The sequence below is a fragment of the Channa argus genome, chromosome 4 (assembly GCF_033026475.1).
Source record: "Channa argus isolate prfri chromosome 4, Channa argus male v1.0, whole genome shotgun sequence".
Taxonomy (NCBI): domain Eukaryota; kingdom Metazoa; phylum Chordata; class Actinopteri; order Anabantiformes; family Channidae; genus Channa; species Channa argus.
In genome coordinates, this window is record NC_090200.1 from 30438511 (window position 1) to 30453278 (window position 14768).

At 37.6% G+C, this 14768-nt stretch overlaps 1 protein-coding gene across 9 annotated transcripts in view; it reads left to right on the forward strand.

Moving 5' to 3' along the window:
- ppp6r3 (protein phosphatase 6, regulatory subunit 3) overlaps positions 1-14768 on the forward strand; it is a 76002-nt gene that overhangs the window by 18162 nt on the left and 43072 nt on the right. For all 9 annotated transcript variants that reach the window (XM_067500120.1, XM_067500116.1, XM_067500118.1 and 6 more), the window contains 5 exons: positions 7258-7370; positions 7692-7805; positions 9255-9381; positions 10581-10733; positions 13845-13994. In XM_067500120.1, the coding sequence (XP_067356221.1) occupies positions 7258-7370; positions 7692-7805; positions 9255-9381; positions 10581-10733; positions 13845-13994 (657 nt within the window). The remainder of the gene's footprint in view (positions 1-7257; positions 7371-7691; positions 7806-9254; positions 9382-10580; positions 10734-13844; positions 13995-14768) is intronic.

A 14768-nucleotide genomic window follows, 5' to 3' on the forward strand; every position in this document is an offset into this window, starting at 1 on the left:
ACTAGAGAACATTGAGTGTAAATTATAGCTGTCAGCATTAATGCTAATTCCAGTGCACTGAGTGAGATTACCGGATGTGAAGTTATAGTTGAAGTACAGTTACAGAGGGCAGCGCAACTCTTGCCGCCGGGAGACAGATCCCAGTTGATAGACAATTGTTTTATTGTATCATTACACTTTTATCAAATAACTAATTGCTTAGTTGTTGGTGTATTATGTCAAATATTTAGCTTGATTTGTTACATAATTAAGCAAGTTATGGTGCACTCTCTCTGGCAGCCTCCACACTAACCCTGCATCCTTCCCTCTACCAGCTGTACCAGTGAAGCTCATCAAATAGAGAAGGAAAAAATAATCAGGGAATGATAGTGAGTGATTTCTAAAATAATTTTAATATTTGCCTGGTGAATAATATCTGGTCTTGCGTATTTTCTGAAAATAAAAGTATAGATAATGTATTATTTCTGACTTTGGTGTTGGATACATTTTTTACTCCAGTGTAAATTAATTTGCTTTAAGATAACATAAACCTTTATCATCTCACAGTGGGGAAATTACCATGTTAGAGCATTAAAATCTGCAAATATATTGCAAAAATGTTGCAGTATGGAGAAAAAACCCATATAAATAAAAAACAAAATCAACAATATGAATTGGTATACAATCATCAAACATTTGAACTAGGGTTTGTTTTATTGCACAGTTTTACAATTAGTAGTAGCCATGTGTATTAAGTATTGGTTCACTGGGGAAACTCTAATTGTATTCAGATTACAGCAGGGAGAAAAGATTTAAATTGTCCATAGTCTTTAGAGTCTCAATAGTTAATCACAATTTATTTATTCACAAAATTGCTTAAAGTGACATTTTTCAGGTTTTATTACTCAGCATATAAGTGGACTCATGGTCTAACTTCGTCAAGTCAGTCCCATCAGTCGTTATCCATGATTGAAAAGGACTCCCACCCCATATATGACACAGTGAGTGCCTTCACATAGACTTAAGTAACCAGGTTAGAGTTGGCTTTCTCTTAATTGTCATGTAAATGGGAAAGCTGGTTTCTGAATTTGGGTTAGGGAGTTAAGGAAATCTGGTTTCCTCAGATATATTTCTGACACACATTTATCTGCTTTGTTAACCACATTTTTTAACAAGCTTTCTCCAACTGTGCATGCATGGAGCAAAAGGCTGCACACAGGAAGATGCAGGTGATTCAATGAATTAACAATAGCATACTGCTTCTGTAGTTTTTTTTTGATTGATCAGTCAGAGCCTACTGTAAAAGCTTTTACAGCCTAGTCTCTTATAAAATATATTTCTGTACATCTAAACTGCAACTGCAAATATGTTTTTCAGGTAAAATAATTGCGACCGAAATACATTTTATAATAATTTGTATATTATCATGCTGGAGATCACGTAACTACTAGCCATCACCTTTTCTTCAAGCGAGAAACAGAAAAGGCTTCAGGAGAGACAAAGACTGGAGTGGCCTGTGGTATGGGCTGTAGAAGCAGAGGATAATTTTTTAATATTCACATAATAATACTTTAAAAGCCAACTGCACATCAGCAGTAAACCAAAAGGTTCATATTCTGTATTCTCTATATGCTCTCATATAGAGTGGTCACCCACTTGTGGGTGACTGTGGCGCAGGAAGGTAGAGCGGTTGTTCAATCCCCGGCTCCTCCGGTCACATGTCGAAGTGTCCTTGAGCAAGACACTGAACCCCAACTTAGTTGCTCCCGGTGAGTGTTGGTCAGCTGCATAGCAGCTCCCCCATCGGTGTATGGCTGTGTGTGTGTGAATGGGTGAATAAGAAGCAGTGTAAAGCGCTTTGAGTGCCAATAGGTAGAAAAGCGCTATATAAGTGCAGACCATTTATCATTCATACTGGCTCAGCCAGGTCAGTCTCCTAGGCCACATGGCTGCTTTCAGGATTGTCCTGCACATTACTCATTCCCATTCTGATGTAATGCATTTTAATGCATTTGCACAATTTGATAAATGTAGTACTTAGATTGCTTTTCACCCATAGGTCTCACTGAGCTAAGTTCAACTGCTGCTTCCTCAAAACTAACATGTCTTTTAGACCCTGTTCCAACCAAATTGCTCAAAGATGTTCTACCTTTAATAAACACGTTCATATTATATTTGTTCAACCTATCCTTAGAAAATGGCTGTGTACCAAAGGCCTATAAAGTTGCTGTAATCAAACCACTACTTAAAAAACCTTGTCTTGATCCAGGTGATTTAGCCAACTATAGACCAATATCAAATCTCCTGTTTATTTCTAAAATCCTTGAAAAAGTAGTTACAAAACAATTATGTGTCCACCTGTACATAAAGAATTTGTACGAAGACTTTCAGTCAGGATTTAGAGTTCATCATAGTACAGAAACAGGACCGGTAAAAGTCACCATTGATCTTCTCTTGGCTTCAGATAATGGTCTTGTGTCCATACTTGTCTTACTAGACATTAGTGCCGCATTTGACACCATTGACCACAACATTATATTACAGAGATTGGAACATGGATTTGGGATTAAAGGAACCACACTGCATTGGTTTAAATCTTATCTGTCAGACTGGAATTCCAACTTGTTCATGATGATGATGAATCTTCTTTCTGCACAAAAGTTAGTTATGGAGTTCCACAGGGCTCTGTGTTAGGACCAATACTTTTCAATCTGTATATGTCACCTTTAGGCAAAATTATTATGAATACCCAGCTCTATTTATCTGTGAAACAAGAAGATGGTAACCAATTAGTCAAACTTCAAGCATGCCTAAAAGACATAAAGGTCTGGATGTCCTACAATTGCCTACTTCAAAATTCAGACAAAACTGAAAATGCTGCCTAACAATATAGTTACTTTAGATGACATAACTTTGGCCTCCAGTGCTGCGGTGAGAACCCTTAGTTATTTTTGACCAGGATTTGGCATTTATATATAAGACAAATCTCTAGAACAGCCTTCTTCTACCTACGGAACATTGCTAAAATTAGCATCCTTGCTCAAAGTGATGCCGAAAAACTAGTCCATGTATTTGTTACTTTTAGGTTTGACTACTGTAATTCCCTACTTTTGGGGTGTCCTAATAACCCTCTAAAAAGCCTTTAATAAAACCAAAATGCTGTAGCAAGAGTGCTAACTGGATTAGGGAAGAGAGATCATATTATATTGACTTAGGTTTTTGCTTGCCTTGTACCTCACGTGTAAGTCGCTTTGGATAAAAGCGTCTGCTAAATGTAAATGTAAAATGTAAATGTAAATATTTCACCTTCACTAGCTTCTCTCTATTGGCTTCCCATAAAATCTAGTATAATTCAATTCAATTCAACTTTATTTATATAGCGCCAATTCACAACAAAGTCATCTCAGGGCACTTTACAGAATAAAGTCAAGATTATAAAGATATATAAAGAGAACCCAACAATTCCCCCTGGAGCAAGCCATAGGCAACAGTGGAGAGGAAAAACTCCCTTCAACGGAAGAAACCTCCAGCAGAACCAGGCTCGGGTGGACGGCCATCTGCCTCGACCGGTTGGGGTGAGTGGAAAGGGGAGAGAGAAAAGAACAGAGCAACAAAAAGCATCAACAAAACATCGGGCAGATTGGTAGGACCAGTAGTTTCACGCTGGAAGACACACAGCTTCAAAGCCGGGGGACACCTGCAGAAAGGGACAGAGAGAAGGGGACAGAGGAGGACAAAGACAACTACGGGAGAGAACACACAGAATTAATGACATACAGTGGTGACAATTGCGGGATGAGAGGAGAGGAGAGAGGTCAAGAGGAGGAAAGGAGCTCAGTGCATTGGGGGGTGGGTCCCCCAGCAGTCTAAGCCTATGGCAGCATAACTATAACTAACTATATGCTTTATTAAAAAGGAAGGTTTTAAGCCTAGACTTAAAAGTAGAGAGGGTGTCTGCTTCCTGAATCTGAACTGGGAGGTGGTTCCACAAGAGAGGAGCTTGATAGCTAAAGGCTCTACCTCCCATTCTACCTTTGGAAATTCTGGGAACCACAAGTAGGCCTGCATTCTGAGAGCGAAGTGGTCTACTGGGATGATATGGTGCTATGAGGTCTTCTATATATGATGGAGCCTGACCATTCAGAGCTTTATATGTAAGAAGCAGGGTTTTAAATTCTATTCTACATTTAATTGGAAGCCAATGGAGAGAAGCTAGTGAAGGTGAAATATGATCTCTCTTGCTAGTTCCAGTCAGCAGTATAGAATTCAAAACCCTCCTCCTTACATACAAAGCTCATAATGGTCAAGCTCCATCATATTTAAAAGATCTCATAGTTCTGTATTGCCCGATTAGACCACTTGGATCCTAGAATACAGGCCTACTTGTGGTTCCCAGGGTTTGCAAAAGTAGAATGGGAGGCAGAGTCTTTTGCTATCAAGGCCCTCTTCTTTGGAACCAGCTTCCAATCCAGATTCAGACACCCTCTCTACTTTTAAGATTAGGCTTAAAACCTTCCTCTTTGATAAAGCTTATAGTTAAAACTGCTCAGTCAACCTGAACTAGCTCCTACCTAAGATGCTATAGGTTTAGAGTGTTGGGGGGCTCCCCTCCTCTTTTTTTTTCCTATACATTTATTTGTCACCACTGTGTGCTATTAATTTTGTGTCCTACCAGCCTGTATAATGTTTTGTTGTTGCTTTTTGTTGCTCTTTTCTTTTCTCTCTCCCCTTTCCACTCACCCCAACCGGTCGAGGCAGATGGCCGTCCACCCTGAGCCTGGTTCTGCTGGAGGTTTCTTCCGTTAAAGGGAGTTTTTCCTCTCAACTGTTGCCTATGGCTTGCGCAAGGGGGATTTGTTGGGTTGCCTCCACATACTTGTCTAGTCTGGACTTTATTATGTAATGCCTTGAGATGACTTTGTTGTAAATAGGCGCTATATAAATAAAGTTGAATTGAATAGTAAATTACAGGCTTTTATTTAGATATACAACACAACGGAATATATTTTAAACATTAAAAATTTTCCCTAAGAACATTAAATATGTTACCTACATATTTATTTGCTATGAATGTAATTTTAAGGAGACATGGTTGGCTCACTAGTTGATATGAAAATGCAGCACATAATATAGCTGAATTGACAAAAAAATCACTCTTGATATTAATTGTTTTTTAGTTATATTAAAAGCTGAACTGAAAAAAAATATTTTCAGTTCAGTAGTAGGCCTTAGGTCAGCTGAGTGTAAGATGACCGCCACCTACAGATAATGTACCGTAATCACATGCCATGCTGCGGCACAAATGATGAGCATTCCTGACAAAAGTAGTCAATCATCGTGAGTGTGACAAAATGCCTACATCTGTATTGCCACTTCTCCTTAAACCTGCATTAACCTATTTTACACATCCTCGGATTAACAATTATTATTATTTTTTGTTCTTTCGTCTTATTCCGTGAGTTCAGGGTTGGCACAGCAGTATTTGCAGCAAAAAAACAAGGATTGTTTTGCTTTGCCTAATGGCATTATGTCCCCTGCAATCTAACAATGAAAGCACCCAGTCCACTATGGCTATTCAGAGATTGACAGAGTGATGCCACTCACACCTAAATCACTCTTGATTTACAAATATTGGAATCTGTAAATCAGTTCCCCACACCCTTGTCATCAGTCACTGTTTGTTAGTGACAGCTGATGCACTAGGCAGCTGTAATGGGGACCCATGATACAAAATGCCTGGCCAAAAAATTCAGCTTTGCCTAAATTGTATGATTGTCGCCAAATTCTAATGCATACACTGCTGAAAGTTTCCCAATTTAAAAAAAAAATGTCTATTTAGTAATCAATAAGATATCCAGAGACCAATCCTTTACCAGTATCACTCCAGTATTTGCTCATGTATAATTTATACGATGATTACTATTCTCTCACTGTAACGTCCAAAACTCGTTCTGAGGACATGGTGTATTAAGATTTTTTTTTTATTTGCAGTTAAAGGTGTCATGCAGCTTACATACTAAGCTCTTAATGGTCAAGCTCCATCATATTTAAAAGATCTCATAGTTCTGTATTGCCCGATTAGACCACTTCGATCCTAGAATACAGGCCTACTTGTGGTTCCTAACCTTCCAGAAGAACAACCATCTCTGCAGCACTCCACCAATCAGGCCTGTATGGCAAATTGGCCAGACAGAAACCACCCCTTAGTAAAAGGCACATGACAGACTGACTGGAGTTTGCCAAAAGGCAATTAAAGGAATCTCAGACCATGCAAAGCAAAATTCTCTGGTCTGATTAAGGAACGATTAAACTCTTTTGGCCTGAATGCCTGAATTGTCATGTTGGGAGAAAACCAGGCACTGTCACTACCTGGCCAACACCATCCTTACAGTAAAGCATGATGGTGGCAGAGTTGTACTGTGGGGATGTTTTTCAGAAGCAGGAACTAGGAGACTAGTCAATATTGAGGGAAAGATGAATGCAGCAATGTACAGAGACATCCTTGATGAAAACCTGTTGCAGAGACCTCTAGGCCTCAGACTGGGGCGGCGGTTCACCTTTCAACAGGGCAACGACTCTTAAGCACACAGCCAAGATAACAAAAGGAGTGAGTATAGGACAATTATGAATGTCCTTGAGTGGCCCAGCCAGAGCCCAAACTTGATCCCAATTGAACATCTCTGGAGAGGTCTGAAAATGGCTGTGCACCAATGCTCCCTATCCAACCTGATAGTTTAAGAGGTACTGCAAAGAAGAATGGGAGAAACTGCCCAAAAATAGGTGTCACTCAAAAAGATTGGAGTATAAAGCTACTAAAGGTGCTTCATTAAAGTATTGAGCAAAGGGGGTGAATATTTATGTACATGTAATTGTTTTGCATTTTTATTTTTAAAACATTTACAAAGATTTCAAACAAACCTTTTTCACATTGCCATTATGGGGTAATGTTTGTAGAATTTTTAGGAAAATAATGGATTTGATCCATTTTGGAATAAGGCTGTGACATAACCTTTTCCACATTTTGTTTTTTGTTAAGTGCTGTAAATACTTTCTGGATGCGCTGTACATTGATAGAGGTGTTGAAACCTACAGATTCAATATAGTTTTATCAATTTAATCTGCATGAAGAAAAATAAAAATCATGTTTAAACATAACCAAGAATGTTTAGAGTTACATTAGTTAAATATGATACATTTTAACTGAATTAAACTCAAGAACACAGATGATTTACAGTTTAATATATCACCCATTCTTTTTGTTCACCTTTGTTGAGACAGAGACACTCTAATGCCTCCCAGTCACTGTGTGAGATCATCAGACTGAGCAGAGATCAGATGTTCCAGGTCCAGGGCTGCTCAGAGCCTGATCCACTTCTGGCAACACTTGAAAAGTATGCATTTGTTTATTTATAAGAATATTTGACAGCAGTATTGTAAAGAACAAACATGGTTAATTATTCCAGCAGTTTTGACTAAAACCTGACATTAAGGTATTGAGGCTTAATAAATATTCCTTAAGTTCTAGCATATTTATTTTATCAGATAAATCAATTTTTTTAGTTTGTATTTATGCATCCATGTTGCTTTTACTACAATGTGGTTTTCACAGTGATTAATCAAGCAATAGTTGTTTACATTTTGGCCTATTATGCAATTGAAAAAATGCTTTTTATCTGGCAAGTGACTGTCCTCTTCATATCTGTTTTCCTAAGACAGGAGACAGTGGAGCAGCTGCTGTCTAATATCTTTGACAAGGAGAAGAATGAATCTGCAATTGTCAGTGTTATTCAGATCCTCCTAACATTGTTTGAGACCAGGAGACCAGCGTATGTCCTTTTACTTCTGCCCTTCTTTTATAAATGTTACATTTTTATTTGACTGTGAATATACATAATTGCTTATAAATAATGTTTTTAATCCTTTTATTAGAGAATGTCAAATGAAAACAAAAGATCTTCATAAAATAAAATTCAGATTAAGTTATGGTATTTGTATGTATGTAAGTAATGAAGTCACATTCTTAAAAGGTGGTTTTAATTCAATACTGTTAGTATCTTTTTTTTTTAACTTTTGTTCAACGTTTCACTATAACTGATTCCAGTATAGGATTCCATACAATACCTTTACTCAACAAAGTAATCCAATACAATGCCACTTAACGATTTTATGGGAAAATAATGCAAATATCTGCCTGCCAGCAGCAGACATGAGATAAAACTTCAGCTATTTAGAGATACTGTACTTTTCAATCACATTAACAAAACTGTAATTAAATACTACAAGCTCTGCTTTCCTGCGTTGTATCCAAGAGATAGCAGGAATGGGCACTTACTCACACTCACACACTTTCATGCGTTGAATATTTCTCCACATGACAATGTGGACTATAGAGACTGTCTGGACCTGATTTTTTTTTTTCCAGATATCCTTTAGAGTTCATATGCGAAAGAGGCTTTTTTTTAAACAAAATGTTTTTCGTGCACAAATGAACTCTAGTGAACACATGCCCAAATGTGCCTGGTATAGATACAAGGCTTACACTATGCTTATGCGTATCACTGTTGGTGTTGATGTAGTATTGAATCTGAATCAGTTCCAAATTACTTTTAATTGAAACAATGACAGCCTTATTTGATTAGAAAGCTTTTTGTTCATTTTTGGAGTCTGCAACAATCTCCTACTGTAGGTTTTTTTTTGTAATTATTAACAATCAGAAAATAAACTTGATCATATTCACTATTTCTAAGTCATTGTACTTTTATAAAATTGTAATTCTTATATTAGAAATACTGCCTTTCTTTGTATTTGCAAAATATCTACACAAAGCCACTCAAATGTACATACTCTAATTTGTAAATTATCGTGTTGGTGCATTTCTAATGGCAACTCCTGTACAAAGTCAGTGCCAAAACTGGGGAACATTGGAAATTTGTCATTTATACTAAAACAGTGCCAACAAGGATTAGAGTCAACCTATATTAGATATAATGGTTTTCATTTTATTCTAGATTACGCTATCAAAGATAGTTGTTACATAGAAATACACGTTAACAATTACCATTTAATGCTGAGTTCACCAAATGGTTCACATTTTTAAATAAAATCTAGAGTGAGGTTTACCCACCCTAATATTCAGCGTAAATGTTTATAATACTTTACAGTTTAGTTACACCATGGCGTGTGTTTATACTTGTATTTCAAGGTCCTAAAGACTTGAGGCAAGACATCTGAGTTTGAAGAACTGCTTCATTAGATTATGATTTTCATTGTTGCAGGTTTGAGGGTCACATGGAGTGCCCCCCTGGGATGTCCCATCACTCCTTCTCGGTCAACCACAGTATCCTGGAAGCTGTGAGACCCAGACTTAAAGACTTTCACCAGCTTCTATTGGAACCCCCTAAGGTAAAACCCTCAGAGACAGTTATAAACAGCTTAAAGATAGCAAGCTGATGGTCCACTCACAGAAACATGTGGCAGGGAATCTTCTACAAATTACTATTAGTATGAAAACAGTGTCCTATATAATGTTTGGGATTTTCAGAAAATACAAGGTGACTGTCGCTCAGTCAGGTAGAGTGGTTGTCCACCAATCTGGCAGCTGTTGGTTCAATCCCCGTTTCCTACGGTCACATGTTGAAGTGTCCTTTAGCAAGACATGGAACCCCAACTTAGTTGCTCCCTGTGTTGGCCCAATGCGTAGCAGCTCTCCCATCTGGGGGTGTGTGTGACTGCAAATTGGTGAATAAGAAGCAGTGTAAAATAATTTAAGTGCCAATAGGTAGAAAACCACTATACAAGTGCAGACCATTTACATATTTTATTTTGAATTTCTTTTTAATACATTTTGCTTTATCATGTAGAAATTAAAGCAGTGTTCCCAAATGTACTGTTGTCTACATTGCTCGGATTTATATTTACATTTAGTCATTTAGCAGAAGCTTTTAACATCAAAACATCAAAGCAAAGTCTTATCAGGAAAGTGTTTACATTTCATGAGAAGTGCAAGAAAGAACGTGCATAGGAAGGTGCGAAAGAGTTCTGTTTTCAGCAGTTTTTTGAATATTGGGAGTAAGATATTTGACTATATGTACTATATGAAAAAGCTCTCACTTTTTTTATCAATGTAAATGGTCTGCACTTACATAGCACTTGCTACCTATTAGTACTCGAAGCTCTTTAAACTGCTTATCATTGCTGGGAGCACTTACAGTTGTCAGAATAATGCTCTGTCAGTCTCAGTGTCTAGAAATATGTGACAGTTGGTGAAAACTGTATGAAATATCAACAGTCTATAAAAATCTTAGTTTGTTTTTAGGCATGTCCCCACTACTGTTTGTAACAGCAGTTCTTGCCAGTGTCTTGCCATCAGCTTAACTATGAAGTGGATTGATCAAGCTTCTATTGTTCAGCAACTCATGCTCATAGAAGTGCAACTGTTTAGTACTCAAATGTAAGTACTTGTACTTTGTGGAACAAGTGGTATTGGGACATCCTTATGCTGCAGGGCATCAACAGCAAAGAAACCCCAGGGCCTTTTTTCCGAACATCATATAAGGCACTATACACGTTTTTACTGACCAGTGTTTGTTCTCCAACAACAGAAGAATGTGATGAAGACAACATGGGGGATGCTGGACCCTCCAGTGGGCAATACAAGGCTCAGTGTGGTCAGACTGGTTGCTAGTCTGTTGCAGAGCAACACACACAGCATCAACGTAGAACTCATTGACCTCAATACAATGGGAGTCATACTAGTGAGTACCTGTTTATATTTTATATATTTTTTTTTGGATCACTTGCAGATTTTTGTTGTTGCTGCCTTGTAACTGTGGCTCATCAACTGACATGGTCCTAAGACATTTAGATTATTTTAAGGGTTAAATGTGCAAAATATTTTCTGTAGTGCATGTAATAAAAAAAGACTTGCATGTTGTTTAGTATATAACCAAAAAAAGTCCACAACAGATGTCAACTGATTCAATTTAGAGCTTATGTATACTAGATGTGTTCTTGGGCTGCCTGTATAGGTCAAAAAAATATATATTTATTACAAATTATACTTACTTATACTCAGATATTTTCAATATTCATCAAATGATAATTTAAGTCGACCATATTTGTCTTGTTTGTTATTAAGAAATTGTATTTTATGTGGCGCAAAGAGAGAGGGAGAGAGAAAAATGTATCAGCCTTACTGCTCCCGGAAGATCAGCATCTCCTATTGACAGACCTATATTGGTCAACCACTACTCTGTAGTCCAAAAAAACTTTCAAAACAGAGTGAGATACCTTCTCTCGTCAGAATCTTCCACAAATGTTCACTCTATAATGTCAAGAAATCTATTTGTAATTTACAATTACATTTAGTCATTTAGCAGACACTTTTATCCAAAGCGACTCACAAGTGAGATACAAGGCAAGGAAAATCAAAGTCAAGGAGAAAACGTCATGAGATGCAATTGCAAAAAAGCGCAAGAAGGAATTTCTTTCTTTTTTTTTTTTTACATAGATTTAAGTACATAGGACGGTGCAGATAGGTTCTTAAGCAGTTCTTTTAATATTGGGAGTAAGTGTTCTGATTCTAAATCAGGACCTTCAGTAGCCTATTTAAAACAAATAGCCATTTGACAGTAAGGTGTGCCAGCTGTTAATAAATCTTAACAGAGGACAGATAAGAGAGAGTTATGGAACTCACAAAACTATATCAATATAAACTGTACCAAAGACCAGGAAAAGGTTAACTCATGATTGAGAGACCTGAAGTTGCAATGGACAGTGGTGTAGGGATATTATGTGAAGGTCTAGGGAGAAAGATAATGACCTGAATAAAGAAGTGATCTGGAAGGAGTGACTGAGATGTTGTCATTCGTGCAGTTCCAGGTGAGAAGTAGATCCAGGTAGTTGCCAGCTTTGTGGGTTGGGGGAGTGGTGACTAGACTCAGGTCAATGTTTTCAAAGGCACAAGGATGTCAGCAGCCTAAGGTTTGCCCAGATTGTGGTTCAAGTCTTCAAAAATGATTGGTTGATAAATCACAATAATGTGGACTGTAACTAGTGTATTAATAGAGATTATATAGAACTCCCACGATTTATAAAACATTTTGAGGCATTATTTTAATTGTTTAGCAATTTTGTCAGTCATTGCGGTTGTTTTTTTAAAGTGCTTTACAAAGTTGATTTGGCAACGATGACACAGTGTTGAAGGGCACCGTAGGGGAAAACCTCAAGGAACTCCAGACCCACTTCCCTGTCCTATTGGGAGAGGAGTGTGAGAAAAGGTAAATTGGTGGAAAGTGCAGCTAGGGTGGCTGTGTTCTGTAGGGTGGTCCAGGCTACCAAACGCTGGAATGTAGTCAGTTTTGTTGACTGCAGACTGGCAGTTCAACAGAGCAGTGGTCTGGATAAGGAAGCGCAGGTGGGGAAGGCATTCTTCTGTGAGCGCGACATGTCCTGCGTTTGTAGAGAACAAGGAGAAAACTGACCGGGACTGGAGAAAATTAACTGGGAGAAAAAAATGTGAAGGGAAACACAGCAAAGACATGGAGGAAGTCTTGAAGATAAAAATAGTGTGTCCTACGGTGTCTTTGCTCAGTAGACTCACTGGTCTTTATACAAGGAGGGCCTACTGTACGCTTTCACTGACACTCCAGCCCAACAGGTGCCTTAAATATGTTAAGTGGCTACAACTGAAACTGCCCTTTCATTAACACCTAACTTTGTGTGCCTCTCTTAAGGCAGGTGATGGGCACCTCATGTTTCTGTCTCTAGTCTAAAAGTGTGATGTTGGTTTGGGATTTTAATCTCAGAGTAAATGCACTTTTAACTTCAACTACACAACAGATAAAATGAGATGGTATACTTTTATCTACATAAAATTAGATCAATGTGGCCATTGAGGTTATTGCTGATGTCACTAACAGTTGTTTTCGGGTCTTTCATTACAGTTCTCACAAGTGTCTGTCGTAAACTGCTAATGTTGTCCTTGGTCTACCAGTTACTTAGTACACCAGTGCTTAGTTTCTTCTTCAGGACATTTTCAATAGTTGTACTCGCTATAGCAAATGTTGGCTGTGATTGATTTTCCATCTGGGTGAATAAGAAGCAGTGTAAAGCGCTTTGAGTGCCAATAGGTAGAAAAGCGCTATATAAGTGCAGACAATTTATCTTTCATCTTCACAAATGCTCAGGTTTTCATGTGGGCTACACCTCTTAACTATAAATGTAGTCAGAAGAAGCAAAACTCACATCTGAAACTGAGCGTAGACATTCAGTGTTATTTATTTTTTTAATAATTAATGTCATAGAACAAACGCAGTGGACAAAACGCACGTCACTCGCATGTTCCAATAGTTTTGCTCTCATGGAAAAATTTGTGGATTCAAACAAATGTGCTATCTTCTAAATTGTGTATCAAATTCAGATGTAAATACCTGGAAATAAAAGCTGAAATGTTGATCTTTTGTCTGTTAATGTCAGACCCAAATGTTTTCAGTCTACAGCAAAAACAAGTGAATTGGCCTCACTGTTCACTTTTGGAGGGGAGTATATGTACATTTGTTTATATTGTCAAATGTTACTAGTTAAACAAACAGGCAGACAGGATCTAAGGGGCCCTGTTGGAATTTAACTAATCTTTCGGTTTATTTCTATATCATTGATTTCACCTTGAGCTTGACCATAATGTCTGGAACAAAACAGCTGTGTAAAATGTCTTTCAAATAATAGAAAGACCATGAGAAAAAAAAAATCATCTCATTCATCTCACTCATTTCATAATTTATTAACTACACTGTTAAAAGAACAATTAACAGTAGGCTATCCAAACCATATACTAATGTCTCTATATAATTTTTATTAATCCACAGGACATGTATTTTAAATACATCTGGAACAACTTCCTGCACATTCAAGTGGAGATCTGCACAGCAATGATTCTGGCTATGCCTCCAGCCTCTACTGACATCCAGCCTGATGCAGAGCAGGAGCATGCAAGGGAGAGCATCCTCATTAAACATGTAAGATTAAGATGGAAAAAAATTTAAAAGTTCCTTAGTGTTGCCTTATTTTACTTTTTGTTTGGGTTGCCTCTGGGTCTGTACCAATGGCATAGGCAATTATTGAAGATTATCTTTAACATAGTCCAGTAGAATTTGTGTTGGCACACATTTTTGTGACAGCATAGACACAACAGCAGTGAGAACTAGACTGTAGGCACTTTTGGTGAAGCTGTTTTAAAAAAAACAAAACAAAAAATATTTGTTTCCATCGCGCAGTTTGGAGCGTGTGTGTGCACTGTTTGGTCTGTTTTAAAATTAAGTTGAAACCTGCGTGGAAAATAATCCAAATTTACTGGGGAAAGGGGTTTGTATGTAGTGCAAATAAACCAGTGAAGTTGGTGTAGCTGAAGCAATAAGTACAGCATTTATTCAGTCTTAAGAAAGGCAAGTCTGTTCTGCTATATTGGTGCGCTGTGGATTTAGTGTTGCTTATAAACAATATGCAAAGAAACAGGTGGATGAAACACCTGTGTGCAAGCACTGTAGCATTAGTTTTCAACCAGGTGTCTGCAGCCCCCTGGTGGTTCATATAGACATTGCAAGTGGTCACTGACAATATACACTCAATTACAATGCAAATCACAATTTTTTTCTTTTTTCGGAGGGTTCTGTCTAAAAGCATACCAAACTGAAAATTGTGATCCTAGAACCATAATATAGTTGGAACCGTGAATGTTGTGGAGTATTACGCTCTTAGTAGTTGTATTTAATTTTCATGTATGTTTCCCCATC